Here is a 27,928-nt window from a genome sequence, read left to right on the forward strand (position 1 = left end):
CCTGCCGCGAGCTTTGAGCCTCCACCGGAAGTCGGAACAGAAAGACACGAGCAAGGGCGCGTTTCTCAGGAAGCGCGTCGAGCGTCAATTAAAGGAAGGCAAGAGAGACCAACCAACATCTTTGAACGGCAGGACGGACTCTCGCCATGTCCGACTTGATGTATCCGGCAGCTGCCGCGGGCGAGAAGGTAGACCTTGGGCTCGGTGAGTAGCCGGTGAACTATTGAGAGGAATGATACCCTCGCTGACGCGTGCAGTCACGCCAGACTCGGTCGCTGAGTCGTCCTTTGTCTCATGGTTCCACCGCCAGGGACCTAGCCCGGAGGGCACTGTCCGTCTCTTTGACCGCGGAGTGAGTCAGCTTCTCTCATTCTTCGAAGTCTGAGGAAATACTAAATCTTTCTGCTGTGCTCAAGGACTTCTACTCTGCCCACGGACAAGACGCCAAGCTCATTGCCACGACGTTCTTCAAGACGCAACACGTCCTCAAGAACCTGGGCTCCGGCACCAATGCACTGCCTTCGTGTACGCTGAGCATGAGCAACGGAAAGAGCTTCCTGCGGCAGGCTCTTACCAGTCAGCAGCTCAAGGTGCAGATCTGGGGCGGGGGCACTAAGAAGAGCAACACCTGGACCGTGCAGAAAGAGGTGGGTGACGTGTCGACGATGTTTGGCTGCCTTCGAGTCTGACCTTGATGCCAGGCCTCTCCGGGCAACCTCCAAGCGGTCGAGGACCTCCTCTTTGTACAGTCCGAGCTGCTTTCGTCACCCGTTGTCATGGCACTTCGCGTGCGCGTGCAGGACGGCATCAAGACGATTGGTGCTGCCTTTGCCGATGCGACGAACCGCGACTTGGGTGTTGCAGAGTTCGCTGAAAACGACCTGTTTACCAATACCGAGGTATATGTGCCTTCTGGATGTAGAGGTTCCAGAATTTTTGTGCTCACCAATCGGCCTCTGTTGCAGTCACTGCTCATTCAACTCGGTGTCAAAGAGTGCCTGCTGCCAAGCGACGGACCCACACAAGACTATGACCTCGCCAAGCTTAAGAGTGTTGTCGACCGCTGCGGATGTGTCATCTCCGAGACAAGACGTGGTTAGTACAAAAGTCGCGATCACGACCCATTGAAGGAGCTGACGATTGTGATGATGCAGCTGGCTTTTCTTCGAAGTCAGTCGAACAGGATCTCAACCGACTCTTGGACGAGGCGTCATCGGGTAATGCACTTCGTGAGTGGCGTTCAAGAATCTTTCTGCATGTCACCTACTTACCCGATACAGCTGAGTTTGGTCTGACGACATCGATGGCCTCGATGGGTGCTCTCATCGAATTTCTCGGTCTCTTGCACGACGAGAGCAACTTTGGCCAATTCCGAATCAGGACCCACGATTTGTCGCAGTACCTCCGCCTTGACAACTCTGCACTCCGGGCGCTCAACGTGTTTCCCGACGCAGCCCAAACCGGCAAGAACATGAGCGTATACGGCCTATGCAACCACTGCAGGACGCCACAAGGCCAGCGGCTCCTTGGACAGTGGCTTAAGCAGCCTCTGATCAACATCCACGAGATTCGTAAGTGGCTGCATTCACCTTTTTAAAGCCGAGAGCACAGCTCATTGAGCGTTTGCAGGCAAGAGACATACCTTGGTCGGCGTCTTTTCGGACGATCAGCTGCGGAGGACCATTCAGAACGACAACCTGAGATACATGCCCGACTTTCTGCGGTGCAGCAAACGTCTGCAAAAGGGCGTTGCCGGGCTTGAGGACGTCGTCGTCGTCTACAATGGCGTTCGACGGCTTCCTCAGCTAAGCAGTGACCTCGCTGCATCAGAGCTTATGGACGATGAGGCGAGGGCGCTCGTCGAGGCGACCTTTGTAAATCCTCTCGGCGAGCTCGACAACGTCCTCGCCAAGCTCGTTGACATGGTGGAGACCACGCTGGACCTCGACGAGCTGGAGCGCCACAACTACGTCATCAAGCCTGAATTTGATCCGTCACTGGAAGAGATCCGCGCCAAGGTTGACCGCGTTCGACGGAAGTTGGTCAAAGAGCACAACGAGGTCAAGTCGGACCTCGGCCTCGATGACAAGGTCAAGCTTGAGGACACGCAGCTGTACGGTCATTGCTTTAGGGTCACACGAAACGACTCGAAAGTCTTGCAGAAGAAGAAGGGCTACACAGAGCTGGGCACAAACAAGGTGAGCCATCGTTCCTGAGTGACATCTAACAGCACAGGGGCTGAAGTGAGCTCCAGAGCGGCGTTTACTTTACCACGAGGACAGTCAAGGATCTGTGTGACGATTACAAAGAATTCTCGCAAGAGTACAGCCGCAAGCAGAGCAGCCTAGTCAAGGAGGTGGTACAGATTGCTGCGACATACTGCCCGCCCCTGGAGCAGCTCAATGTCTTGATGGCCACGCTTGACGTGCTCGTGAGGTGAGGCGAAGGAGATGATGGGGATGTCTGTGTTGCTTGCTGAACCTGCTCCAAAGCTTTGCACATGTTTCGACCAACGCACCCATCCCGTATACCCGCCCAACGCTCTCTGCAAAGGGGACACACGGCACGCTCAGCATCAAAGCAGCAAGACATCCGTGTCTAGAGGTGCAGGACGACATCCACTTCATCCCCAACGACACGGACATGGTCGCCGGCGAATCGGAATTCCTCGTGGTCACGGGCCCAAACATGGGCGGCAAGTCGACATTCCTCAGGCAGGTGGGCATCGTCGCCCTTCTCTCTCAGGCAGGGTGCTACGTTCCGGCCGAGGAAGGTGCACAGCTGCCCGTCTTTGACTGCATCCTCGCACGTGTCGGTGCAGGTGACAGCCAGCTCAAGGGCGTCAGCACCTTTATGGCTGAGATGCTTGAGACGGCAACAATCCTCAAGACGGCCACCGAGGACTCTCTCATCATCATCGACGAGCTGGGCAGAGGCACCTCGACCTACGATGGCTTCGGACTGGCCTGGGCCATCTCCGAGTGGATCTGCACAAAGATCCGGTGCAAGGCGCTCTTTGCGAGCCACTTTGCCGAGATCACCAGCCTGGCTGGTCAGCAGCCCAACGTCAAGAATCTCCACGTCGTCGCCCACGTCACACAGCGGGCGGGGGCAACGAGCAAGCAGGACCGTGACATCACTCTGCTGTACAAGGTCGAGCCGGGTGTCAGCGACCGGAGCTACGGTATCCACGTCGCCGAATTGGCTAATTTCCCGCCGGCCGTGATCCGACTGGCCAAGCGCAAAGCCGAGGAACTCGAGGACTTTGAGGACGACGAAGACGACGTCAACCTCAACAACTTCGACCCAGAGACGACCAAGCAGGGCGCCAAGGTCGTCGAAGACTTTCTGCGGGCCTTTGCGCAGCGATCCAAGCGCGCAAAGGAGTCAGTCGATGGACAGGGACAGGCAGAGGTGCTGAGGGAGCTCAAGAAGGAGTGGCAGCCGACATTCGCAGAGAATGCCTGGCTCAAGGCTTTGGTCGAGGGTTTGTAGATAATTGTACACTGCATGAAATGAAACAGACCAGGCTCAGTTTACAAATCGCTGGCTAGACCAGTCAGGTCCGAGAGGGAGACAATGGGAGGCGTGGGACCGGCTTTGCCACACACGGTCGCGGCCCCTGCGTCGCAGACGTACTGCTTCAGCGCTGGTTCCGAGGGCGTGGGCGCGCCGCCGCTCGTGACGACGGCCTCGCCAATGGTGGCGAAATAGCGGATGCTCGCGGCGACATCGTTGAGGTCGAGGGCCGAGTTTGCAATGTTGAAGCAGTCGCGCGCCTTTTCGAACTTGGAGAGGTCGGCGGCGCCCGTTGGGCTCGTCCAGGCGTTGAGGGCAATGGCGTACGCGGCGGGGTTCGCAATGATGGACAGGTGGTCGCTCAGCTCGAGGGGCCCGCAGTAGTCCTGGAGCGGGAACTGCACCGAGCCGGGCAGGCGCGAGGACGGGTTGGGCCCAAATTGGGGAATCACAATTTCATCGGTTCGCGTAAAGATGGCCGTGGTGGGTACGATGGCTTGGGTGAGAAAGTGCAGCTGGGCGCCCAGGTACATGCTCCCCTTTTCCTGCTGGAGGATCGAGGGGGCGCAGCCGACGCCGAGCGAGAGCAGCTTCTCGGCCGTGCATGCCGGGTAGGGCAGGATGGTGGTGCCGTGGAAGTCGGGAGCGAAACCAACAAAGGAGTCGACGACTGATGGAGATCCGTCTTTGCATTAGCACACACTCTCTCTGTTACAGTGTATAAAGGAGCTTTGCCCAGACGAAACAAACTCACGCTTCCTTGCGCTCGGGAAAAAGATGAGGGCCCAGGGGACGTTGAGGCCGCCTCCCTGGCTGTGACCGCCGACCTTGACCTTGCCCGTCGCAGACTGCGGGGCCAGCTTGCGGATCGCATAGGCCACGTACTCGCCTCCGGTCTGTGCGTCACCGAGGCCATTGTTGGGCGGCGAGATCCAGCAGACGTCAAAGCCTGGGCCGGCATTGGGCAGGAGCTGGACGAAAGGCCCCTGCTCGTACGATGCACGCCCGTTCAGCGCGGTGCCGGACACGAGCAGCACCACACCTCCGGCCTTGCCCTGGATGCCGTTGGGGCACTCGATGGTGGCGTCCATCTGTGCTGGACTGTCGCTGTACGGTGCATCTTTGGTGGGGAGTTGGGGCGAAGCAGGCGCGGCAAGGAGAAGGTGCAAGGACGCCAGAGCGTACAAGAAGGTCAGAAGTACACGCAGCATCGTCGGTCGCTTTGGGAAAAGGAGGGAAAGGAAGAGGGGAAGGCAGATGAGCAGGAGGAGGAGGGAGAGGGTGAAGGAGAGGGCGAGGAGAAGAGGGAGGACAAAGAGGAGAGGGAGGATGAGGAGTAGGGGGAGGAGCGCACCCCCTCCTCCATCACCTCGGTCATGATGCTTTCGGTCATCAACACCTTCGACCCCGCAATTTCTTTTTGGTTGTTCCTTTTTTTCGCCGAGCTAGGGGAACCTCCGAAAAGCGTCGATCTATCCAGGCAGTTGGGTAGACGAAATATCTCTTTAGTGCGGTCCGACAATCACTGTCTCCTGTTAGCGCCGGACAAGAAATAAAAAAAGTCAAGTCGGGCCCTCCACCGTCCCAGAAAGACAAGATTGCTCGGCGATGAGCACTCAAATTTGAAGAGGCTTACGCTCATTTGGCCTGTGGCAATCATTGTCCTTGTCATAAGAGGGTGTCTACGGACCTATCGAAAACGGAAAGTGAAGGCGCGAGATGAGACAGGTTGTATCCACGTATTGCATGGACGTGGTTCCAGGTGGGAGGGCTTGGTGTTACTTTTGGTGGATGTGACAAGCTTCGATACTGCTTGAGCTTGCAATTCCCATCATGCTGGCTCATTGGCGGGCCGGATCCTTTCATGCAAGTCCTTGATCCCGAGGTTCATTTCTCTCGATTAGTGTAGAAGCTCAGTGGAAGATCGGGGGTCGCAAAATCGATAGGTTCTCACGGTACGTGACACAAACGGTGACGGAAATAATCTTACTCCACTACCCACTCACGTGTCGAAAGCACCGCGCGTCCTTGGGTTGGCCTGAGCTCAATTCCCTCGTCGCGGCCCTCGCCTTCTCAAGCACTCCAACAGGACTTCAAGCACAGCGAGCAAGAGGAATCGGAGAGCAGGCCAAGATGGAGTGCCAGTTCGGAATCACGGGGAAGGGCTACACCATCATTGCCTCGGACTCCAATGCCGCGAGGAGCATCATCAAGATGAAGGGCGACGAGGACAAGATGAAGGAGCTCAGCAAGCACCTCGTCATGGCATACAACGGGGAGGCCGGTGAGCAGAAGATTTGCTTGCTGATCTACTGACACACAGACGCTCATACTCTCTGCTCTTCCGTCGCAGGTGACACATTGCAATTTGCAGAGTACATGGAGAGAAATCTCAGGCTTTATGGCATCCGGTGAGTAGTGTCGGATTCACCCTGGAAGCAAAGCAGAGGCTCAAGGCAGCCACCCTTTTGCAGAAACCACGTCGAGCTTCGACCAAAGGCAGCCGCCAGCTGGATCCGATCGCAGCTCGCATCGTCGCTGCGCTCCCGAAAGCCATACCAGGTCAATCTGCTCCTCGGCGGCTTCGACGTGCCCTCCTCGTCGCCTGCCCTCTTCTGGCTCGACTACCTCGGGACACTCGTCGAGGTGCCTTTTGCTGCTCACGGCTATGGCGCACACTTCACTCTCAGCACCATGGACAGGTTCCATCGACCCGACATGAGCCTTGAAGAGGGCATGGATCTGCTCAGGATGTGCATCGGCGAGCTCAAGAAGAGATTCATTGTCGATCTGGGGCAATGGACGGTCAGGATCGTCGACCGGGACGGGATCAGATTGGTGGAGCTGTAGAATGAGACGCTAATGATACGAAATCAATCTCAGCAAAGAGCAGAACTGAGAGGGCGCAGTGTAATGGAGTGCGTGTTTTGGCTGCAGGCGTGGGAGATTCGAGAGCGCCCCGCAGAGGAGAAACGGGCTGAACGGGGCCTCTTCTCCACTCGCGGCTTTATGCCTTTGGCCCCGCTTGCACGCCCCAGCGTTGCGACTGGAGACTGAAGAGCGCAGCAGAGGCTTCATATAAAGCTGAGGCCGAAAGTCTTTAGATTGCCCTCCAAGTTTTCTTCCCACAAGCGACGAGCTGGTCTCATCACTTCATCGGCGAGAAAATATGCGCTCTGTCTCCCATTCAACATCCGATTCTACTTTGGTCGGAGAGGACAAGGCTCCGATTGAGGCTCCTCCTTCGTCCAAGTTCAAAGAGGTCGACCTCGCCACCGAGGGCGGCGATGTGCTTATGGAAAAGACACCAACACTGGAGGCCACGCTCGAGACAATGGACAAAGCTGACGCAGGCAGCAATGCCGACTTCTCCAACCGCAAGCGCGGCGCCATCTATTTAGACTGGGAGCAAGATGACGAAAGCCGGCCTCGCAGCTGGACAAATGTGAAGAAGTGGGCTACGAGCCTGTCGATCATGTGGGCCACTTTCGCAGTTGCAGGCATGACCGGGGGCTATGAGGCATGGTGAGTTTGCCTTTGCACCGGATCCGACTTATTACAACGCCTTAGCAGATGACTGTATCGCAGCTACGACGGCCTTCTGTCCGAATTCAAAGCGTCGGAGGTGGTCTACATGTTGGGCGACGTCATCTTCATGATTGGCGTCGCTCTTGCTCCTCTTTTGCTTGCGCCATGGAGCGAGAGGGTGGGGCGCAAGCCTGTGCTGCTCTTCTCGACTTTGGCCACTCTTCTCTTCTTTCTCGGCCAAACGCTTGCCAAGAGCATCGTACCGATTGTCATCACGAGGGGTATCCAAGGCTTTGTTGGCGGCTGCATCCTTTCCATCAGCGTTGGTGAGTATATTAAAAAGTGCAGCCGTGACTGACAGTTCTGACCGACCCCTTTCTATTCGTCAGGTGTCCATTGTGACCTCTTTCAGCCAATGGAGAGGGGCATGGTCCTGGCTTTGCATGCGCTCGTTGTCGTTGGGACCCACTCAATGGCGCCTCTGTATTCGTCCTGGGTCGTATATGAGCTCGGCTGGCGAGCCGTAGTAGGTGTCTGCTTTTCATCAAATACGGCATACTTACTCTGACCATGTCTTGTTCACTTGCCCAGTTTTGGCTGCAAGCGTCGATCGCGCTCGTCGCTTTTGTCGTTATAGCGACTGTGTTTCAAGAGACGAGCGACTCGGTTCTGCTCACCCGACGTGCGCGGCGCCTTACGGAGCTCACGACACTGGAGCATCGAACCGATGCCATGGACGAGACGATGTCGCGCACGCTTCTACGACCGCTGCGCTACATCGTCACGGAGCCCATCGTTCTCGTGCATGCCTTGTGGTTTGCCTCGGTTATATGCTGCGCTTTCATCCTCCTCTACGAGTTGCCATGGTGGACCCATTTTGCGCACGAGCCGTACCGTAAGGCGGCCGCCATGTGTCTGATTCCCTTCGCCGCCATCTTTGCCGGTGCCATCTTGGCCTTTGTCATTGACCTTATCCTCCAGTGCCGTGGACGCAGGTCCAGCAGGCGCGAACATCGAGACCTCGGCTACGGTGACGCACGACTGGCTTTTGCCCTAGCCGGCGCCATTATCTTTGTCGTTGGATCGGCCACCACTGCAGTCAGCGGGTACACCTACGTGCACTTGGCGCTTCCCATCGTAGGTCTCTTTCTCATGGGGTGAGTTGTCTCTCTTGTCAGTAGATCCGTCTGTCGAAAGATTCTCATAGGTTGGCCTACCGAAGCTTCGCCATTTTCCCCATCCTTCTCTCGACGTACACGACACTGAGCGAGATCTATGAAGCGCACACCTCGTCAGCCGTGGCACTGCTGACCTGCATGCAGTACCTCTTTCTCCTCTGGGTGCCGCTCGTGGTCCCCAAGCTCCACGACCGCTTTGGCTTCGTTGCTGTCGGCGGCTTCGTTACGCTCATCTCCGCTCTCCTCGTCCTGTTCCCCTGTGCCCTTGTCTTCCAGGTGCGTCAGGCCTTCCATGTCCGTAGCTGTGTGAAGTGATATATTCATGTCTCTTTCCTTCCTTGTCTGTAAACATAGGGCGACAGGCTGCTCATGAAGTCAAAGGAGGCTGTCGACAACCGCCGCTACGACGACGATCTTTTGCACAGTCTCGGAAGCCCCCTCGATGATCAGATCCCTGTCATGCCGAAGTACTGACCCGAGATTCCATACGTAATTGAAAAAATCTCTTTCAATGTGCGTGATGATAAGGGCTCGGCACCGTCAAGACTAGCTGCTGCTGCCTTGCAAGGAATTCATCATCTTGAGAAGCGGCGGCTCGGCGCGTTTTTATTCATAAAGTGCTTGCTAAAGTGGTCCTACAGGGAAAAAGAACTCGCCGAAGACCAATTTTCGCTCGCGCCCTCGCTTTTTCCCTCCGCCCAGACAAGAGCAAGAGCAGAACGAGGGAGAAAGCGAGGGAAAAAGAAAGAAAAAATAACAATGAAAAAAAGCGCCGAGCTGCGCTCGTTTTGACGTGATCGTTGAGGGATTTTAAAATTCTCAGTGCGAATTAATATTTCTTTCGTTGGCCTTGCCCCTGCTATCTCCTCGACACTGCTCGGTCGATTCATCGGACGCGGCGGCCACGACGGGAGGGGACACAGCAATATTGGAGGGGGCAGATTCGGACATCTGTGATCTGAATTAAGCGGCCGAATGATGCGCCCTGGGCCCCTTTTGCTCTCCCAGGTCACCTCCCAGCTAGTCGCTCGACAGTAACGCCACCACCGCTTCCACGGCCGCTGCTGTCTTCGCGCGAGTGGGTTTACCCTCTCAATTCAGGGAAGCGACCGGCCAAAAGAGAACATTCACACATAAGGGAAAGGACAAGGATACCGGGACCATGATCTTCATCGACGGTCGCAAGTACGCCTGCGATGCTTGCATCCGCGGCCATCGGGCATCGACGTGCAACCACACGCAGCGGCAGCTCCAGGCCGTCCGGCCAAAGGGCCGACCATCGTCGCAGTGCGAGCAGTGCCGCACCAAGCGAGCCACGGGCAGCTTTCACGGCAGGTGCGACTGCGGCGACCGCTCCCAGTCGCCCACCAATCAGGACGATGGTGCTAAAGGAGCAGGAGCAGGAGCAGGAGCAGGAGGAGTAGGAGGAGGTCAGACGAGGCTGCTGTCCAGCACGCTGGCGAGCATCGCGGGCAGCCCCGAATCGGAGCCCGGCCAGTCCAAGGGCAGGCACTCGCTCGAATCGCTCATGAACCCCTGCCGATGCCGCACGACGGGCATCTGCACATGCTGCAAGACTGCCTCGGACCCAAAGGAAGGAGCGGCGGCAAAACGGGGGGCGGCAGAGGCAGAGACAGCGGGAGGAGCCGAGAGCCAGGCCGACAACGGAGGTTCACCCTGTTGCGATGGGACCCGGTGCTGCTCCGACGCAATCAACGACTGCGCATTCCCCGTCAAGGGATCAGTGGCAAAGAAGAGCTGCTGCTCGGGCAAGAATGATGCCGCCTTCTCGCCTCAAACGACATCGTCGTCTACTGTGGCAGCAGGACCGCACGCCCGCTCCGTCCCTCCAGCCACGTACGACGAGATGCACGCTGCGCTGGGAACATCTACCGACTGCCAGTGCGGTCCGACGTGCTCCTGTCCTGGATGCGAGGGCAACATGCACCCAGACAGCGAAGAGGACATTGACGACGACTGTCCGACAAAGTGCGAGACATGCGTTCCATGCGCCTTTGGCCTCACTAGGCCCAGTGGCATCGACGTCGTGGACCAGTGGATTGCAAATGACACAGCACCCCCGGGCTCCATGCCGCCAACGCAACAGGGACAAGCACTGCGAGAAGATGGAGAGCAGCGATCAGCGAAGCGTAAACGCAACGACTCCCTGACTGTATCAGGACGGGCACGCGGCGCCTCCCTTCAACAGAAACAGCAGCAGCAACACGCCCCTGCGCCCTTTACGTTTGAGAGCGCCGACTCGTTCCACCGTACTCACTTTCTCGATCCTGCTAAGCGCAATCACTTCTTGTCCCAAATGTCGGCCGTGTTGCCCAGTGTCAATCACGCAACAAACCCACCACTACCGCCACGAACACAGGACGGTCGCCAGCTCAAGGGCAGGTTGGACGGGGGGACAGAAGACGCAAGCGTGGGCTACGGTGAACGTCTGCCCGGCGAGACAGACGAAGAGTGGCAGGCGCGCCACGGCTTCTCTCACCTGACGCCGGCCAGCGTCAAGATCTTTGACCACGCCAGGCAATTCAGAGAGGCCAAGAAGCGCGCACTGGACGAAGAGGAGACGGTGAGGACGAGGAGGGAGCAGGAATTGGCCCAACTCAGGGCAAGGGCCTTGGCGGGCAAGAAGACGGCGGCAGCTTGACGCTGCTCTGGCCGTGTACATGTAGGTGAGTTGCCGTGCAGAGAAGACTGGCCTGCGGATCGACCAGAGCATGATGATTCTCGATGTCATCCTTAATCTGTAAGCGCCCTGTCTTTCTTTCAAGATGACGCGGCGGTGAAGAGAAGATCGAGGCAGCCCTCGTCCCTGCTCTGGTGATTCATCGACGCTGTCCAGTACAACACCCGTCGCTCGGCGGTGCAGATGTACGTCTGCACCGTCGCGGATGGGGGGAGAGGAACCTTGGATCGGCCAGAGGGAAGAGATGGGGAACTGAACGTTTGGTCGTCGCTGCACTACACTTTCTTTCTTCACACCAACGCTGACATGATCTCCGTCTCTTGTCAAGCGCAGGGCTGTTGATAATTCTCGTGACGACCGGGCTCACATCTCACACACAAATGTATCTATACGTCTCTCATTCACAAAAAAAGACTGTCATGTCAAGAAGACTGTCATGTCATCCCGAAACATTCATGCTCTGTTTGCTTGCGCGACTTGGGCGTCGGAGTTGCCTGGCCCGTCGCAGAAATTGTGGAACTCCATGGCTCGGTGCCGGGTTCAGTGTCCTGGGTGCAGGCGGCCAGCGCTTGGCTCGAGGAGTTTGCACAATCGAGCGCTTCTCTTCTTTTTGGAGACATCGAATCGCAAAATTCATCAGGGAAAGGGAAAGAGGGAAGCGGCCTTTCTTATTCTTAGGTGGAGTCAAGCGCAGAGCGGTCCGACCGTGTGCTGGTGTCTGAGCATGTGTGTTTGCGCCAAAGCACGCCGTTCCGCCTCATCGCACTCGCTACTTTTCTCTGTGCTGCTGGCCTCTCCCAGGTAGAAGTAGAACCTCCATCGTAGAAATTGCTCCTCGATCGGCGGGTGCGTCCAAGGGTCGACCCTTAAAATCTCCTTTTTTTCGCTGACGATGCCATTATTTTGCCTTTTGTGTGTGCAAGCCACACAACTCTAAAGCCGATCACAATTACGTAGCTAACCTAGCGGGGGTGGACCAACAGAGATCGAAAAGGAAGAAAACAAAAAAAGTAAAAAGCGAAAAGGCAAATAGGAAAGGCAGCGAGCGGCACACAGCTAGCTTTGCTAGTACGTGTGGTACGTGTATAGCCTCAGGGTCGATACGGCTTTGCATACAGTAGTACAAAATGCAGGCCACTACTGCTTCCACTACTGCTCGAAAATTGCCTGGCGTCTTGAACAGCCTCTTCCCCTCACTCAGCCAGCACCAGCCCCAGCACCAGCACCAATTCGAGGGTGGCAGTGGTGGAAGCAGTGAAAAGAGCAGCAGCAGCAGCGCCACCGAAAAGGGCACGTACAGCGGAGCCCGTCGCCGACGATCATCTGCTTCTTCGTTGGGCATTCTGTCCGACAATCCGGAGAGCAGCGCGGTCGAGGAGCTAGACTCGCTGGGGCCAGCCAAGGGCAAGGGAAGAAGCGTCAGCCATAGCGAGCAAGAGACATACATACAGACGCCGCTGGTCTCGTCGCCATCAACGGCTTGGGAGCGAAGGAAGAAGAGGGAGGACAAGCAGCTGGACTTGCTCGACACGTCGGCCTCTGCCCGTTCTTCAAGCCTGCCAGACATCGACATAACCTCACCGGTGTTGGACGGCGAATCAAGCAGCACGCACACGCGCAGGTACACGCTCTGGCTCGACGACAGCCAATTTCCTCCAAAGCAGCAGAGAAAGGCTGTCCCTGCCACATCTGCGGACGACGATCAGGGTGCCCCACCTCATCAAAGCACGAAAAAGTCGCCCAGGCAGGCCCAGGCCAACTTGACAACCGACAGCGAGGCTGAAGACTGCCTCTTTGGATTCCACTCGACACCAACTGCTCCGAGAAGGAGAACCGGTAAAAAGGGCATAATGCCGCGATCGTCTTCCTCCCACGCAAAGGGCCGCAGCGAGCCTGGCGCCGCGCTGTCGACGTCGTCGTCTAAACGGCGCAATTCCAAGCAGGAGGACAAAGTCCTTGATCGCCACGAGCTCATGCGAAGAGCCATGGCCGAGGCCACGAGCGCCGACATTGGGGCGCCGGACTCGCCCGACTCAGAGGGATATCATGGCCCCTCATTGGTTGTCGGCAATGGCAACAGCAACGGTGGTCCAGTGTCTGTCCCCGCGGGTGCCGCTCCTGTCAACGCTGCGGCAGCAGTCACAGCGATGAAGGCGAGTGGGAGCAACGGGAGCACGGTATCGTCGAATCTGGCCCAGCTCGACAAGCCGGGCGACGGCCACCTGACGTTTGACTCTTTTGTGAGGCCTGGCGAAGGCGAATTCGTCGTGCATGCCGACGCACCCGACGGCACCAATGGCGAGGCCGATGGTGCCTCTTCAACGACTGGTGGACCAGGACCTCCAAAGCGGCCGAAGATGGGCAGTCGCAACAACTCCTTCCAGGGCGGCGAGCACAGGGGAGCCGCCGTCGACACTCCCACCGCCACGCACGACACCTTCCTCGCCGGTGGGCTGCCGGGCTCGACCCCATCGTCTTCCAATTCGATCGACAAGATCACAGGCCATGCAAAGTACTCGACGACGGGCAGCCTCGTCGAACCAGCCAAATCGAGGCAGACATCGCTCGCTGTCCCAGGCTCCAATGGCATGCTCCAGGCCTCTCCAGAGGCGCATCAGATGCACCACTCGGCGACAACTGGCAACCTGACCCCATCTCCCCTGAGCCGGTTCCGCAAGCTGAGCGACGCAGGTCTTTCGCCCAATAAAAAGGGCTCGGGTGACAGCAGCAAAAAGACAGGCCCCGCCGGCGGTATCGCGGGCGCGCTGGCAGCTAGCGGCATGGCTGGCATGGGTGTGGGCAACCAAGCGATGCTTCAGCAGGGTCAGCAGGCCTTGGCCCAGCCCAAGAGCATCTCTCCGCCTCATCGTCGGGCGGGCTCGAGGCGGAACTCTAGCCTGGACGATGACTTTGTCGCAGGCTACCAGGGCGGCGTTTACCGGGACCCTTCGACAGGCACCGTCATTGAAAAGGGCCCCGACAGCGAGGACGAACGCGAGCAGCACGAGCGAAGGATGCAGATGATGAGGTCCAGGAGCGCGACGGGCAGCACACTTTCGCTCGCCTCCTCGGATCTCTCCAATGCCTCGGGCCTGAATGCTGCCGCCAACTTCTCGGCAGCCGTTGCTGCGCAGACGGGCGTCCAGGCTGGTCTCCTCACCCCCGACGTCTACGGCGTGCACAGCGATCGGTCACCGATGACACCTGACGGGATGGGTGGTGTGGGAGGCCTGAGCCCTGGCGGCCAGGGTGAGCGAGTCTCGCTAGGCGATGATGCCGGTTGGCCGGGCGACATGGGTGGCCAGATCACCGGTTTTGCTGTCGCCAGCTCGAAGCGCAACGCAGAGTTCCACGCACTCTTTCCTACGGTGCCCGAAGACGACTACCTAATCGAGGACTACGGCTGCGCACTTGTCCGCGAGATCCTGATCCAGGGTCGCTTCTACATTTCCGAGAACCACGTCTGTTTCTATGCGAGCATCTTTGGCTGGGTCACCAACATCGCGCTGCCCTTTTCAGAGATCGTGTCCATCGAAAAGCGTATGACTGCCTTTGTCATCCCAAACGCCATCCAAGTAGCGACACTGCATGCAAAGCACACCTTTGCCTCGTTCCTCTCTCGAGATGCCACCTATGACCTCATTGTCAATATTTGGAAGCTCTCCCACCCCGACGTGCCCGTCGATCCACAGCACCTCGACTTGCTCACCGACGGAGAAGAGTCGGTGGACGACCAGGCCGAGATCGACAAGGCAGCGCAGGGCGACAAGTCAAAGGTGTCGAAGCGGGCCAGGCTCAAGAAGAAGCTTGGCGCAAAGCTCCGCGAAGGTACGAGAGACGACACGACACAGCCAGCGGGCGCTGATGCCAAGGCTGGCATTGCGCCCTCCAAATCGCCTGGTCCAGGTGGAAAGCGACAACCACACCGAAAGACGTCATGCCCCTGTGACAAGGACAAGATGCACTTGTCCACAACGGTCCTCGACACGACCTACCCGGCCATTCCCGAGAAGGTCTACAACCTCATCTTTACGAGCGAATTCATGAAGGATTTCTGGAGCAACGATCAGAAGCTGTTGGAGTTGCAGGTGTCCGACTGGGCGCCTGGCGCCGGTAGCGGGAGCCAGAAGATGCTGACGAGGAACATTTCCTACATCAAGCCCCTGGCGGGAGGCTTCGGGCCCAAGCAGACGAAGTGCGTCTTGACGGACGAGAATATCCACATCGATTTTGATGACTACGTCACCGTTGTGACGACGACGAGAACACCGGATGTTCCCTCAGGCGGCAGCTTCTGTGTCAAGACGAGGACGTGCTTCTCATGGGCAGGTGGGAACGTGACGAAGGTCTTCGTTACTTGCCAGGTCGAGTGGAGCGGACGAAGCATGATCAAGGGCATCATCGACAAAGCCTCAATCGATGGGCAGAAGCAATACTACAAGGACTTAGACGCAGCGATTCGGCAGTATGTCAAAGATCATGCTTCCGAGTTTAGAGAAGAGGGCGACGACGGGGAGGCCGCTGAGGTCACGGCTGATGGTGCAGAGGCTGGGTCTGCGGTGGAGGAGAAAGAGAATGGCACGCGCGAGGAAGAGACCGCTGCCGCTTCCTCGCTGGACGGTCTCATGGGTCACCTGGGTGTGCTCAAAGATGTGGCAAGTGGAGCGTTCGACATGCTCTCCAATATCGCAGGAATACTCGGAGATGCACTGGGCGGCGCAAGCCCGTCGATGCTTATCCTTGGCTTTGTTGTAATTCTCCTCGTCATCTCCAACCTTTGGGCATTTTCGTCGCCGGGCACGACACGAGATCCTCTAGACCCACACCGTCTGAGGGAACCAGCCTCGAATAGGTCGCCTTCTTCTCACCAGCACGATAACCTTGGAGCAGGCCCGGAGGCCGTTGCTGGCGCGATCCGCGAGGTGCTCAAGGAGTACTTTGAGCCGCACCACGCGCATACTTCAGGCTCACGGGTCGTCGAGAACGCCCAGAGGCAGTCACCGAGGAGCCCCGTGGCGCCCATCAAGCCAAGCGAGGATCCCGTGGCCGAAGCCAGGGCGCTCGTCACCATCCTGGACGATGTCGAACAACGGTTGGCTGTGCTGAGGCAGCAGATTGGCCAGCTCAGCGCGGCTGCCAAAGAGGAACTCTGACGATGTTTTCATACCCTTCCTTCTGCCTCTCATCGCTTTGTTCAGGAAGGCCTGTCCGGCTTTTTACTTAAAGATGGGAAGCTTTGCTGATTGCAATGCTGAGATGCAATGAAAAGGACTTGGCTACTTTTTTACAACACGGTGGCCCATGCGCGTCAAGGCAGAATTTCATCGCCTCTGAGACTAAGCGCGCGGACCCCCTCCATTATTAGATGCAACAAACCATGACGATGCTGTCACGTCTGGTTCGTAAGCGGCGGCGGAGGTCTACAGAGTGGATCTCTGCCACAGCGATGGCGAAGACGGCGATACTGGCAGCAGCAGCAGTGCTCGCGCTCATGGCGAGTCCGGTGGGGGCCATCTTTGGAATTGGCGATAAAAGATTCACCTACGAAGGACTCATCGACGCTGGCTCACTGGGCATGGACGACGTCGACGGACAGGTCGTGGCCTTTGGCGACTTCAATGGCGATTCTTTGTAAGTCTTACTCACACTCTGATGGACTCTTATTAATTCCGAGAGAAGAAGATTAGCTGAATGTTGCTGTGTTCCTATAGCATTGACGCCTTTGTGCTCTCGCAGGATCGGAAGCGCATCGATGTGCGTCTGTGGGACCACAACAATTTCCGCTTCTCCAAGCCGCAGGCCGATGGCGTATCTTCGATCCAAATGCCAGACAAGCTGACAGTCTCCAACGTCGTGCCGGCCGACTTCAACTTCGACGGCAAGCTTGACGTCCTCGTCATGATGTTTGACGAGACGCCACTGCAGCCGCTCAAGAACTTGGCACTGAGGCAGGGGATCTGGCTTGCAGATTTGGATGGGCGCTTCGGTGAGAGAGCCAGTGCTGACCAATGGTGAATGTTTAATACTGACGGACATTCTGGACGCCAGAGAAAGGTTACCAAGAGACCAACCAGTCGACGTATGCACACCCGATCTTGCTCGACTCCACAGGAGACATGCGACCAGACCTTCTTGGCCACTCGCATGAGGCAGAGGGCATTCTGAGCACCTGGACAAACACTTGGAAAGAGTCCAATGGGACAAGAATGTTCTCAGTGTGAGTGCTGCACATGCTCTTCTCCCCCATTTGCAAGAAGCTGATTGTTGTGTGCTGCAGTGCGCCGGCGCCATTGAACGGCGACGAGCGCTTGCCGAGCCCAAAGTGCCGACTTGATACCCCTCACTCGTCAGCATTTGTCGACATGGATGGAGACTGCCTCGCAGGTGAGCGTCCCTGCTAGAGCACAAGCCCGACTTTTGCTGACGCGGGCATGACGGCAGATCTCTTTCTCGACTGCGAGAGCGGACCATTCTCAGGTCGCTCTTACGAAATCTGGACGGCTGACAAGGAGAAAGCTAGTTCTGGAAAAAAGGATACAAATTCAACAAGCCCTGGCTACTCCTTTGCGAGGAAAGGCAACCTTCCAAAGGGAACGGGCGCCCTTACATTTGCTGACATGGATGGGGATGGCACCATCGATGTCGTCTTTCCAACCTGTGACGATGAGGGCAGGGGAGAATGCTACATCAACATCGCGTACAATCGTCAGATCCCGCTCTGCTCCAACAAGCATCAGGGCTGGTTCGGGGTTGGGCCCGGAGAACCTCCCGCGACGAAGTCAAAGGCCAAATCAGCCTCTGCCTCCACGAGCGCAAGAGCTGCGAAGCCTACGTGCCGCGACCCTGAGGCGAACCTGTGCACGGCTGACAGCGACTTTCTCTTCAACTTTGATACGACTCGGCAGAACGATGATTTCCTCAGGCTGCCAATTTCGGCGATTGTGCCCGAGAATCGAATCCTGCAGTCGGATGATTTGCTGATCCAGCCACTTCCCGTACCACTGTCCATCGGCGACTTCAACAAGGATGGCTTCCCCGACCTAGCCATCATTACCGTGCCGACGAAAAAGTCAAAGGCAGACGAGACCCGAGTACGGCTCTTGACGAGTGTGTCGTGCGAGGGCAGAGGACCGCCAAAGCCAGGTTGTCCCGATGAGCCGGAGAAGAGAGCGGGTAGGCGGACGTTCGAGATGCTGTCGACAAAGGTTGATGCCATCGAAGGGATCAATGATGCGCGCAGCATCTCCTTTCTCGACATCGACGAGGACGGCTCGCTCGACATGATGATACAGCGACTCCCGCTCTCTGGTGCGACGATGGATCGGCGTCGCGTTTCCTTCATTCAGAACAACTTCTTCTACGATGCATTTATGCTCAAGGCCATCACGCTCAACGGCGCCTGCTCGAGCTACTGTGAACCTGCTCAAGGCGAAAAGTACAAGGTAAGAATCTCCGCTCTCTCCTCGTTCATTCCTTGGCTCACTTCTGAGCAGCCATCGGGCGTCAACTATGCCGGTGCCTCGTACAAATTCACTGTTCTTGACACAAACGGCAACCGAAGAGCGCAGCAAGTTGGCCAGCTGGCCCAGACATCGTTTCGGGCGCTCCTGACCCCGTACTCATTCTTTGGGCTGGGAAGGACTAACAACTACGTCGAGTCGCTTTTTGTCGGCTCGACGCGCAGGCAGCAGGACAACTACCTGGAAATGGAGGGCGTCATTCCCAACAGTCAGGTCGTCATTCTGCCCTGGCAACAGGGACAGCCTGGCGATCCTTCGACGTGGATCAAGGAGCTGTACCTCTCGCCAGGCGACTGGATCCCGATTGTCACTGTCGTCCTCGTGACCATCGTCGTCATCCTGTTGGGCTTTGTCTTTGTTCTGCACTTGCACGAGCGGGTGCGTCTTTCCCAGATTGCCTCTTGCTCTGCCTATGGTCTACTCACACTGTTCCACCCCATACAGCGCGAAGACGAACGAGAGAGAAAACGAGCAGTTCACGCGATCAACTTCGATGCACTCTAGTGTCTGGTTCTTTCAGTACTACTATACGATGCTAGCACATGGGAGAAGAAGAGTGAAGAGAGAGGGAAGAGGGCTTCCACGTGGGTATATTGAGCCTCTTCCAGAGTGCATAACATGAAGGAAGCAGGGAGTGGTAGGAGACGGTGGATGGTAGAACATCTTCCTTTCCTTTTTTTGGGGGTTGTTGAGCCTGTGCCTGAGTGCAATTGCGCCGTTGATAGCCATCACATGATGACACATTTTTTCCGATCCCGTCTCCCCTCCTTGTGTTTGCCGCCAGAGGAAGAGCCATTGAGCATCTCAAATGCCCGGCACTGTCTCACAATGTCGGCAAAGACCTCGTCGACGTTGATGCGCTTGCGGGCCGATGTCTCATAGTAGGGCACGTTTCCCCAGGCCCGCGACATGTTTGTCCCAATCTCGCGGGGCACTTGCCTCTCTGCTCGCAAGTCCGACTTGTTGCCTACGAGAACGAGCGGGACCTGAGATGCGACAGAAGGTATCGACGGTCAGCTTGACAAGCACATTTCTTAACCAGCGGCGTATGAAGTCCCTGACCCACCTTTGCATTCTTTACGCGCACAATCTGTTCTCGTAGCGGGCCCAGCTCGTTCACGCTGCCGAGTTGGGTGAGGGAGAAGACGAGGATGAAGCCCTGGCCGCTCTTCATGTACAGCTCTTTGAGGGCCATAAACTGCTCCGTTCTGTAATGCCGACTCTCGAGTCAGCCTTCTCCCTTTCTCTTTCCTCGGGGCGTCCATTACTCTTCTCTCCACGAGCAGGTCGCACACTCACCCAGCGGTGTCGAGAATCTCGACGAGGTACTGCTGACCATCGATGATGACAGGCTTGCGGTACGTGTCCTCGATTGTGGGGTCGTACGTCGACACAAAGACGTTTCGGACAAATTGCACAGTCAGCGCCGACTTGCCCACGCCTCCCCCACCCATAATGACGACCTTGATCTCCTTCATCTTGGTGCGAATGCCTTTTCTCTTTCCTCTCTCGATTCTTCGTAAGTCGATTCGTTCGTCAATGCAAATGCGATGCGTTCAGCAAAAAATCCACCGTTGCAGAAAGATGACGTTTGTCGTCCTCGTTCAGCGGTCCGTCTCTATCGCAGCTGCTGTCTGTATGTGGGATGAGGGCCAAAGCGCAAAAAGATGGACCGTGCCCGTTTCGGCTCAGTCGGCTCCCCTACTTTGTCCTCGTACCGACTTCGTAAGCCGGGGGCTCGTGCTGTGGGAAAGGAAAAAGGGAAGAGAAAAGGAAAAATCTGGTCGTTTATCTGACCAGAGGTCTCTTCGGTGGGTCGTTCGAGTCGTCGTCGTCTGGGTTCGTTAGGTTTGCCGTCCGGCTGCGCGTGTGTCTGGGCGGAGGCGGAAGCGTGTAGGCGCGTCCAGTTGAGAAGATCCGGCAACAAGGGCAGAAGGGACAACAAGATCCAGGCCTCTCTGCTTGGCTGATCAATATGAACCAGAGAAAGAGAAGGAAAGAAGAGACAGAGAGAAAAAAACGAGTCCGATGAGAATGAGGGAGGGCGAGACCGGTCGGTGACGTTGGTGTGTAGAAAGACAGAAGGGAAATAAAAAAGGGAAAATCGACGAAATTGGCAGGCAAGGAAGAAAGCGAGGAGATTTTGACGATGTATCCGTTAGTCTAGTTTTTTTGAGCTGTGCGATCCTTGTGTAGATAGAGTGCCTCTCGGAGACGTGGGGTGAAACCGAGGAAAGAAAAGAAGCCAGAGATGAAACTGTGACACCAGTAGTGTAGTAATAGTGCAGCAGAGAAACGCCTGCCTGCTCGAGCCACGCAGATTCTACTACTCTACACTATCTTCCGAGCTACACTGCACTACGTACTGCTACTACCAGCTAGTCGGGTCCATGTCGTGGGAAGCGGCCGCCGCTCCATCAGCTTTCTTTCCCTCTCACCCTTGCAATCACCGATCATGCAATAATTAATCTGTGCACTTCCTATCTCACAGGAGATCCGAGACACACTCGCCAAGTAAGGCGGGAGCTTGTTAGTCTTCCTCGCAAAAGGCTCAGATCGATTGTCACAGACTCAGTTCGTTTATCCCCGCCCACAAAGAGTCCCGAAACTCGACGTGGGCGGGGAATGCCTCGGGAGCTTTTTCGCGCTCGACGGCCTAGCTAGGATAGACTTAGAGGAGCCATCGTTTCGAGCTCGCGTGGCAGGCAGTGGCTGATTCTCCACATTGAACTAGGGCGACGCGCGAGCGTCTCCTAATCTTGGACTCAGCTGCAGCCTACAGTGAACTCCATCTCTTGCGCGACTTGTCAACCCTATAGCCCTCTTCGACTGTCGACGCTTGAGCAGCGCAATCGCCTCACTCATGCGTCTTTGCTGGTCACCGGTGGCCGCAGGCCTCTTGGGCCTGCTGGCGGTAATGAGTGGCGGCGCCTTTGCAGATCAAGATAACATCCCCCACAACGCCAATCTCCTTGATGTACTCGCCGCATCGTCGAACCACACGATCCTTGTGCGCCTACTCCAGCGCACCAGGCTCATACCTACGCTCAACAACCTGATGGAGTTCGGGGACGGTAGAGGCCTCACCATGTTGGCTCCCACCGACGAGGCCATCCTGCGCAGGCGAGACAAGGAGCGCGATGAGCGAGAGGCTCGTGTCTCTTTCACCCCCAAGTACTATGAGGCCGGCGACGTTCCATCGTGGGATAGTGTCATGGGACGATGGGAGTGGGCTGTGGCGTTGGCTGGTACTAATGCTGATGAGGATCAACAAGAGGAAGATCTCGCTGTGCGAGTGTGGAGCCAATCCCAGGAGCACCGCATCGAAAATATCAACGCTGTGCTACGACAACAGCTCCTCTACCATGTTCTCAACTTCACGCTGCCGTACGACTTCAACATGACTGACGAGGGCTCACCGTCTCCGTTGCCCGAGCCCGGTCAGCATCCGATCATGCACACAACGTTGCACCTTCCCTCACGGAGGTTCTTGCACGAGCCCACCAGGCCTGGCCCGATTCCTCATCCACCCTCTGAGCCACCACATCCAGGTGCAGAGGACCACGGCGGCCTGCTGGGAGGACGTGGCCAAAAGTTACGAATGGCCACGAGAAAATCGGCAAAAGAGTCGCTCGGTATCTACTTTGGCACCGACGATGAAGGAAAGGGAGGAGCAAAGGTGCTTGCGACGGACTCGTCGAGCAAAAATGGCATCGTTGTCAGCATTGACGATATCCTCGATCTACCTCCGGACCTGGCCACGATCGTTCGAAAAGACTCTCGCCTGCAGCATCTCGTCGAGCTGACGACGGACAAGATGCTCCTCACTCTGACCGAGACGGCCCACGCTACATTTTTCCTGCCCACTGCAGAGGCTTTCGAATCGCTCACCGATTTGGAAAAGACTTTTATCATGGGGCCTTGGCAACTCGCACGACAAGAACGTATCAAGCTCTTGGGCTGGCACATGAGTGGAATTGGTGTGGGGAATGGCAAAGTAGGCTACGGTGAACAGCTTCGAAAGGCCAATGAGACGCAGAGTAAGTGTGATCGCGGAGAGACTGAATAACAACTTGATGCTTACAAAATCTTTCTCTTCGTTACAGTCACGACGACCTTGGGCGGGGCCGTCACTGTTCGAGTGGATGACAAGGACAAAAGCTTGACAGTGGACAAGGCCAAAATAGTCGCTGAGGATATTCTGACGGAGAACGGGGTGATTCACATTGTAGACTCGCTTTTGCTTCCTTTCGGCGACCTGGCGCTATCGGTGGAAAAGACACTGCTTGCTCTCAACGCAAGCCGTTTTGTTTCCATGATGCACGCAGCCGGCTTGGAATCGTACATCAACAAAAATCCTCACGGCGGTGAAGATGAAGACGACGATGAAAAAGCTCTCCCGTGGACTTTCATGGTGCCTCGTGACGACACAATCGACAATTGGTTTGAGAGTCACGCCACTCAAAGGGCTCACCACTTCTCGCGATGGGGTGTCGACGAAGACGACGCGGACATTGACAAGCGACCGCCGCTCGAGGATGTGCTCCGATATCACATCGCGCCCTCGAGCCTGAGCCCTGAAAATCTGACGAAGGGCATGCTTGTCGGTACAGAATTACGTGATTGGCGTCTGAAGGACGGCCGCCAACGCATCGTCGTTGCTCTCGATGATGACGACGAGGAAGAGAGCATTCAAGGGACGGCGAGAGCGTGGGGCAAGACGAAGCCACCTCGTCAGGGCAACGGCGATGTGGCCTTTGGAGACGCTAACGTGATCGCGACGCCTGTGAAGGTGGGACCGTCAATCATCTATCTCATCTCAAAGGTCCTCGAACCGCCTTCGAACCCAATTCAGACGGCCGTGTCCTCATTGAGTCTGAGCACATTTGTTGCCACAGTCTTTAGTGCCGAGCTGGACAAGCCCGTCAAGCGCGCACCCGCCATCACCTACCTCATTCCTCGCAACGATGCCTTTGAGGCGCTCGGCTTGGCCATGCCTTATTTGCTTCTGGACCGGACCGAGTCTCGTCAAGAGCTTCGCTCGGTGGTCGAGTATCACGCCATCGATAAAATCGTCTATACGCCCGACTTTGCCTCTGGCCAGACGCGGTACCCAACTTTGGAGGGATCTCCGATCTGGGCCGGGCGAGACGGAAAGGGCGTCGTGGAAATTAAGCGAGGGACGAGGGGAAGAAACGCTAGGGTGGTCAAGGATGATATCCTGACCTCTACTGGCGTCATTCACGAGATTGACCAGGTGGAGTTGCCGCCGACGCTCGACTTGACGATCGACAAACTTTTCAAGGGGTCAAAGGCAGACACCATGCGAGATCTGGTCGTCCAGGCTGGCTATGGCTGGATCTTGAACGGGACGAGACCAACAAGCGAGGAGCAGCTCGACGCCCTTCGGTCAAAGTGGGGCGGTAAGAACAGAAAGAGAAAGAGGGACAAGAAGCGTCATCGTCGAAGGGAACAGCTTTTGACGGACGAGGATCAGTCCTACGTCGTTCTCTGCCCGACCGATGCGGCTTTTGCCAAGATCAACCTGACCACGTACCTGCAAGACAAGGAGCTGCTCGAAAGGCTTGTCTTGCTGCACATTATCCCGAGCCCCGCCGACGATGCCCTACCATGGGGAAACGCCAAGCAAGTGCCCATTGGCCTGCAAGATTCCAAGCAGGTCGATAGTCTGCTCGACCAGAGCGCTGGTGGGCCCAGCCGGTACGGCAAACTTGCATTCAGGAAGCTCGAAGTGGCCAAGGATGGTGCAGACGATGGCGGAGGGGATGGAGACGTCGACCAAGGCCTCGGATGGGTCGTCGGCGTTGCAGACACGCGGGGTACCGACGGAAGGAAGCACAGTGCTCGAATCCTGTCGTTTGGCAGGGAATCGTTGGCTGACGATGTGACGCGCATGAGCAAGAAGAAGAAGGCTGATCCGCCCGCGGATGGACTCCCCAACTCAAGGAGCATCGGTGGCGTCTTTACGCTCGACGCTGTGTTACAGCCCTATGAGCCAGGCTGGTTCTATCGGTGGGGCTGGGTCGCTTTGTCTTCTCTGCTCGCAGTTGTCGTCTTGGCTGGGATGGGCTACGGTCTGTGGGTCTGGTGGCAGCGCGACGGCCGGATCAGGCTTCCCGATGCACTCGAAGGCGAGGAGGAGTAGGGTAGTTCTTTTGTATAATAAGAAGCTTCTTTCTACGACACGTTTCCTGCTACATGAAATGATTGACGAATTATTGATGATGATGATACACTACTAGTACACGCCAAGCTCTCTTCAAGCCTTGTCTTTGTCGTCCTTCATGGCCTCTTCCTCGATCCAGCCACCGTGCATGTCGGGCGGGAGCTCGTGCATCTGCACGCTTGGCGCTCCGTGGAGGTAACGTAGCTGTTCGAGACACTCTCTCCGGATCTTTTCCAAGCTCGCTCTGCTATTGTTGTTTTCGACGCGCGCCTGCAAAGGCTCGTGAAGACGGTAGGTCGGCGCAAAGTAATCCATGTAGGGTGTGGGTGGGAGCTGGTCGGCGACGTTGCAGCCCGTCAAGACGGCCGTTTCGTACGTCCAGCACCTCGCTACATTTCGAATCGTGTAGCCTCCCCCGCCAAGGACAAGGAGCGGCAGGCCAAAGGACTTGACAAAGCGGACGCACTCGCCGTGCGCAGCGATGCTCAGGTTGAAACAGCCGAGCCTATCGAGTCCCAGGCTGTCTGCACCGCACTGCAGCACAATCGACTCGGGTCGAAAAGTCGAGATGCACGGCTCAATGACCGCTTTGAACAGGGAGACGTAGGCGCCGTCATCGATGCCGTCCTGGAGGGGCACATTGAGGCAAAAGTGTTTGCCCAAAGATGTCCCTACTTCGCCGAGGGCGCCCGTGCAGGGGAAGAAGTCGTTGCCGTACTTGTGAAACGAGACGGTGAGGACGCGGTTCGAGTTGTAAAAGGCTTCCTGGACGCCATCGCCGTGGTGGATGTCAATGTCGATGTAGAGAACGCGTGGATGGTATCGGAGAAGCTCCATGATGGCCAGCACGATGTCGTTGACATAGCAGAAGCCACTCGCTTCAAACTTCTTGGCGTGATGCAACCCACCCGACCAGTTGATGGCAATATCGGTCGAGCCGCTCGTCAATTTGCGAGCACCAGCCAGTGATCCACCCGAGTAGGCCCGGCAGAATTCGTACATGCCATCAAAGACCGGACAGTCGTCTGCAAAATTGAAGCGGGTGAAGGCCGACGACGGAGGCGTAGAGGGCGTGACGGAGCTGAGGAACTCGACGTAGTCGCCATCGTGAAACATCTCGAGCTCTTCGCGTGTGGCCCACCGCGGCGTGTAACACTTCATGCGCTCGTGAAGGCCGTAGCCGAGCACGAGGCGATTGGTGAGCGTCAAGCGCGCAGGCTTCATGGGATGTCGCTCGCCATAGTGGTACTCTCCGACACCCTTTGGAAAGTAGTAGGACACCCTCGGACTGGAATGGGGCTGCATCCGTGCCGCGTCTTGCAAGACCGCCTGCCCAGATCCATTGGCGGCCGAGCCATCGTAGAAAAAGGGCGAGTCGGAGTAGGTATCATAGTCTAGCACCACCATCTTGTGCCCTTTGCTGCTGCTGCCGACGCCGCCGTAGGACGGCCCGTCTCAGAGAGAGAAGCGACGAGTGATGGTGTCTGATAGACGAGAAGCGGGTGGTGGATGCAAGTCAAAAACCCAATTTCTATTCAATTTCACGTGTAAAGAAAGCGCTCTCTTCTTCCTTCTTCACTCGCGATCCAACATCCATCGAATGGCCCTCTTCATGACAGCCTTTGTTGTAATGGTCTGAAAGTGTGGTGTCAGCTCAAATGTCAGCCTGGAAGAGTGTTCTGCCGTGTTCTGCCTTCGAGCGCACCTGATCGTGTCCAGCATCTGCCATAATCCAAGCAGACACCTCGAGCTTAGAACCTGGAAGCGCGACGGCGTGGTCAAAGACGCCGTCGAGCCAGTCTCTGCCCTTTTTCGGCGTCTGCAGAAGAAAGGATGGTTTTCAGCTGACTGGCACGGAGGTGCGCAAAATCAAAGCTTACAATAGCGTCCTGGTCGCCCCACAGCACCTTGGCGTGCAACTTTTGAAAGACGTTGTTGGTGGCCAGGCCTTCGATCGTCTCTCTAGACAGCTTCTCTAGTCCGACATTGTCCATGGTGGGCTCCTTCCCCAGGCACAGGAGGTAGTCCTGGGTGAAGCCGACGCTGGATCGAAGCAGAGTGAGGCTCAGTCTTTTGTTGATGAGTCAAAAGCCCAGTCAAGCGACTCACAAGGCATTCTCTGCGCGCATCATGTCAAACATAAGGGTGTCCTTTTCCGTCAGCGGTTTGCCTGTGGCTGGGTGTAGGCACTCGTTCTGAGCTTCTTCTTCGTCGTCAAGATTGGGCTCGACGATGGAAATGGGTGGATAAGGAGGCCAGAATTCGGCGTCGGGCTTCTTCTTCATGCTCTTGGCCGTCTTGCGCTCCGCTTTGCGCGCCGCCTTGAGCTCCGCCTCGCTCTCCTCGTCTTCGAGCGTTGACTTGGACCTGAAGCCGGAAGCAACTGTAGTCGCAGCCAAGGTGCTCGACGTGAGGAGGGCGCTGGCGCCCGTCGAGATGGCCGAAAAGGCGTCCATCATAAAGGGCAGTGCAGTGGGCGCAATTGCAACGAGCGATCGAGGCAGGTACGACATCGAGGAGCCAGAGATGTGCGTGGGGACAAAGGCAGATGAGGCCAGGTAGCGTGGCTCCTCTCCAAATAGTCTGACGAGCGTGTCTGCGGGTGTATGGGAGAAGAGGTGCATGGCGTAGAGGAAACCGGCAGAGTGTGAGAGGAGCTTCAGCGGTCGTCTTGATCGCAGCCGAGGGGCGAGGTGGTCGAGGATGCTAAGTGTATGCTTTGTACACCTCTCCAGCCTTTCCGGCAAAGGGCACATCGTTGTCGCTCCGCACCCAGGCCGGTCAATGGCGATTCTACAGCCTACAGTCAGCTGCATTGACACCAACGAAAGGGCATCCCATTGCACTCACAGTCGGACATTTTCCTCGTCACAGACCTTCTCGGACGGGATACCGATGTATCTCGAGCAGCCGGCAGGCAGAAGAAAGAGAATGACGTCTGTAAAATCGCCGTCGTGCTCCCGCTCCTCCTGCGCTCCCTCCTCGCCGCTTTCGCCGACGACTTCTCTACCGGAGAGCGAGCCCGACCGATCCCACGCAGAGCCGATGAGGGCGAAGCTCACTCGGTCGCTCGTTCTGGGACATTTGATGACGTGGTGGAATCGCCTCCGGCAGAGATGCGTCACCTGGTCCATGTCTTCAATCGTTCCCGAACAGAAGAGAGAGAGAGAGAGTAAAGGGAGGGCGATCGCAGCCTCGTAATCTTGGAAAGGAGCCCTCGCACAGACCGCGCCGATTTCAGTTATCAGGCAAGCGCCAACCAGGAACAAAGGCTGCAGCACTCCTGCACAACATT

The 27,928-nt window shown here is 56.9% G+C and overlaps 11 protein-coding genes across 11 annotated transcripts; 7 read left to right on the top strand and 4 right to left on the bottom strand.

The window, feature by feature from the left end:
- The first annotated feature begins 99 nt into the window (after window positions 1-99).
- FA10DRAFT_238993 (DNA mismatch repair protein) lies at window positions 100-3,561 on the top strand. The gene is made up of 10 exons (XM_025519166.1): window positions 100-204; window positions 267-352; window positions 417-647; window positions 702-899; window positions 966-1,095; window positions 1,155-1,229; window positions 1,281-1,571; window positions 1,630-2,198; window positions 2,255-2,436; window positions 2,493-3,561. The coding sequence occupies exons 1-10, from the start codon at window positions 147-149 to the stop codon at window positions 3,493-3,495; spliced, it is 2,823 nt and encodes a 940-aa protein (XP_025378716.1). The 5' UTR covers window positions 100-146; the 3' UTR covers window positions 3,496-3,561.
- Window positions 3,537-4,730, bottom strand: FA10DRAFT_300121 (alpha/beta-hydrolase; the record flags this gene model as incomplete). Its single annotated transcript, XM_025524795.1, has 2 exons — window positions 3,537-4,189; window positions 4,274-4,730. The coding sequence occupies 2 exons, from the start codon at window positions 4,728-4,730 to the stop codon at window positions 3,537-3,539; spliced, it is 1,110 nt and encodes a 369-aa protein (XP_025378717.1).
- A 922-nt stretch (window positions 4,731-5,652) lies between these two features.
- FA10DRAFT_258895 (putative multicatalytic endopeptidase complex chain PRE1) lies at window positions 5,653-6,369 on the top strand (the record flags this gene model as incomplete). Its single annotated transcript, XM_025519936.1, has 3 exons — window positions 5,653-5,803; window positions 5,873-5,930; window positions 5,994-6,369. The coding sequence occupies 3 exons, from the start codon at window positions 5,653-5,655 to the stop codon at window positions 6,367-6,369; spliced, it is 585 nt and encodes a 194-aa protein (XP_025378718.1).
- Window positions 6,370-6,688: 319 nt separating this feature from the next.
- FA10DRAFT_284453 (MFS general substrate transporter) lies at window positions 6,689-8,699 on the top strand (the record flags this gene model as incomplete). Its single annotated transcript, XM_025523922.1, has 6 exons — window positions 6,689-7,044; window positions 7,108-7,373; window positions 7,437-7,573; window positions 7,639-8,204; window positions 8,270-8,501; window positions 8,580-8,699. 6 exons carry the CDS (start codon window positions 6,689-6,691, stop codon window positions 8,697-8,699), a joined length of 1,677 nt encoding a protein of 558 aa, XP_025378719.1.
- A 439-nt stretch (window positions 8,700-9,138) lies between these two features.
- Window positions 9,139-11,345, top strand: FA10DRAFT_265371 (hypothetical protein). The gene has a single exon (XM_025521030.1). It carries the CDS (start codon window positions 9,388-9,390, stop codon window positions 10,885-10,887), a length of 1,500 nt encoding a protein of 499 aa, XP_025378720.1. The 5' UTR covers window positions 9,139-9,387; the 3' UTR covers window positions 10,888-11,345.
- Window positions 11,346-11,998: 653 nt separating this feature from the next.
- Window positions 11,999-16,205, top strand: FA10DRAFT_265372 (hypothetical protein). Its single transcript, XM_025521031.1, has one exon. The coding sequence runs from the start codon at window positions 12,054-12,056 to the stop codon at window positions 16,077-16,079; it is 4,026 nt and encodes a 1,341-aa protein (XP_025378721.1). The 5' UTR covers window positions 11,999-12,053; the 3' UTR covers window positions 16,080-16,205.
- A 73-nt stretch (window positions 16,206-16,278) lies between these two features.
- FA10DRAFT_265373 (hypothetical protein) lies at window positions 16,279-19,344 on the top strand. Its single transcript, XM_025521032.1, has 7 exons — window positions 16,279-16,557; window positions 16,638-16,912; window positions 16,975-17,143; window positions 17,204-17,310; window positions 17,368-18,368; window positions 18,420-18,824; window positions 18,891-19,344. The coding sequence occupies exons 1-7, from the start codon at window positions 16,373-16,375 to the stop codon at window positions 18,948-18,950; spliced, it is 2,202 nt and encodes a 733-aa protein (XP_025378722.1). The 5' UTR covers window positions 16,279-16,372; the 3' UTR covers window positions 18,951-19,344.
- On the bottom strand, window positions 19,175-19,924 carry FA10DRAFT_271272 (putative RSR1-GTP-binding protein; the record flags this gene model as incomplete). The annotated part of the gene is made up of 3 exons (XM_025523095.1): window positions 19,175-19,432; window positions 19,513-19,654; window positions 19,746-19,924. 3 exons carry the CDS (start codon window positions 19,922-19,924, stop codon window positions 19,175-19,177), a joined length of 579 nt encoding a protein of 192 aa, XP_025378723.1.
- A 1,292-nt stretch (window positions 19,925-21,216) lies between these two features.
- FA10DRAFT_265375 (hypothetical protein) lies at window positions 21,217-24,696 on the top strand. Its single transcript, XM_025521033.1, has 2 exons — window positions 21,217-22,486; window positions 22,553-24,696. Exons 1-2 carry the CDS (start codon window positions 21,310-21,312, stop codon window positions 24,610-24,612), a joined length of 3,237 nt encoding a protein of 1,078 aa, XP_025378724.1. The 5' UTR covers window positions 21,217-21,309; the 3' UTR covers window positions 24,613-24,696.
- Window positions 24,574-26,226, bottom strand: FA10DRAFT_69328 (putative HOS2-putative histone deacetylase). Its single transcript, XM_025525644.1, has one exon. It carries the CDS (start codon window positions 26,038-26,040, stop codon window positions 24,727-24,729), a length of 1,314 nt encoding a protein of 437 aa, XP_025378725.1. The 5' UTR covers window positions 26,041-26,226; the 3' UTR covers window positions 24,574-24,726.
- Window positions 26,157-27,879, bottom strand: FA10DRAFT_300130 (hypothetical protein). The gene is made up of 5 exons (XM_025524796.1): window positions 27,484-27,879; window positions 26,743-27,426; window positions 26,514-26,676; window positions 26,339-26,452; window positions 26,157-26,268 (listed from the first exon to the last, which is right to left on the bottom strand). Exons 1-5 carry the CDS (start codon window positions 27,765-27,767, stop codon window positions 26,209-26,211), a joined length of 1,305 nt encoding a protein of 434 aa, XP_025378726.1. The 5' UTR covers window positions 27,768-27,879; the 3' UTR covers window positions 26,157-26,208.
- Between the last annotated feature and the right edge of the window lie 49 nt (window positions 27,880-27,928).

This window comes from Acaromyces ingoldii (genome assembly GCF_003144295.1).
Source record: "Acaromyces ingoldii strain MCA 4198 unplaced genomic scaffold FA10scaffold_2, whole genome shotgun sequence".
In the NCBI taxonomy this organism is placed as follows: Eukaryota; Fungi; Basidiomycota; class Exobasidiomycetes; order Exobasidiales; family Cryptobasidiaceae; genus Acaromyces; species Acaromyces ingoldii.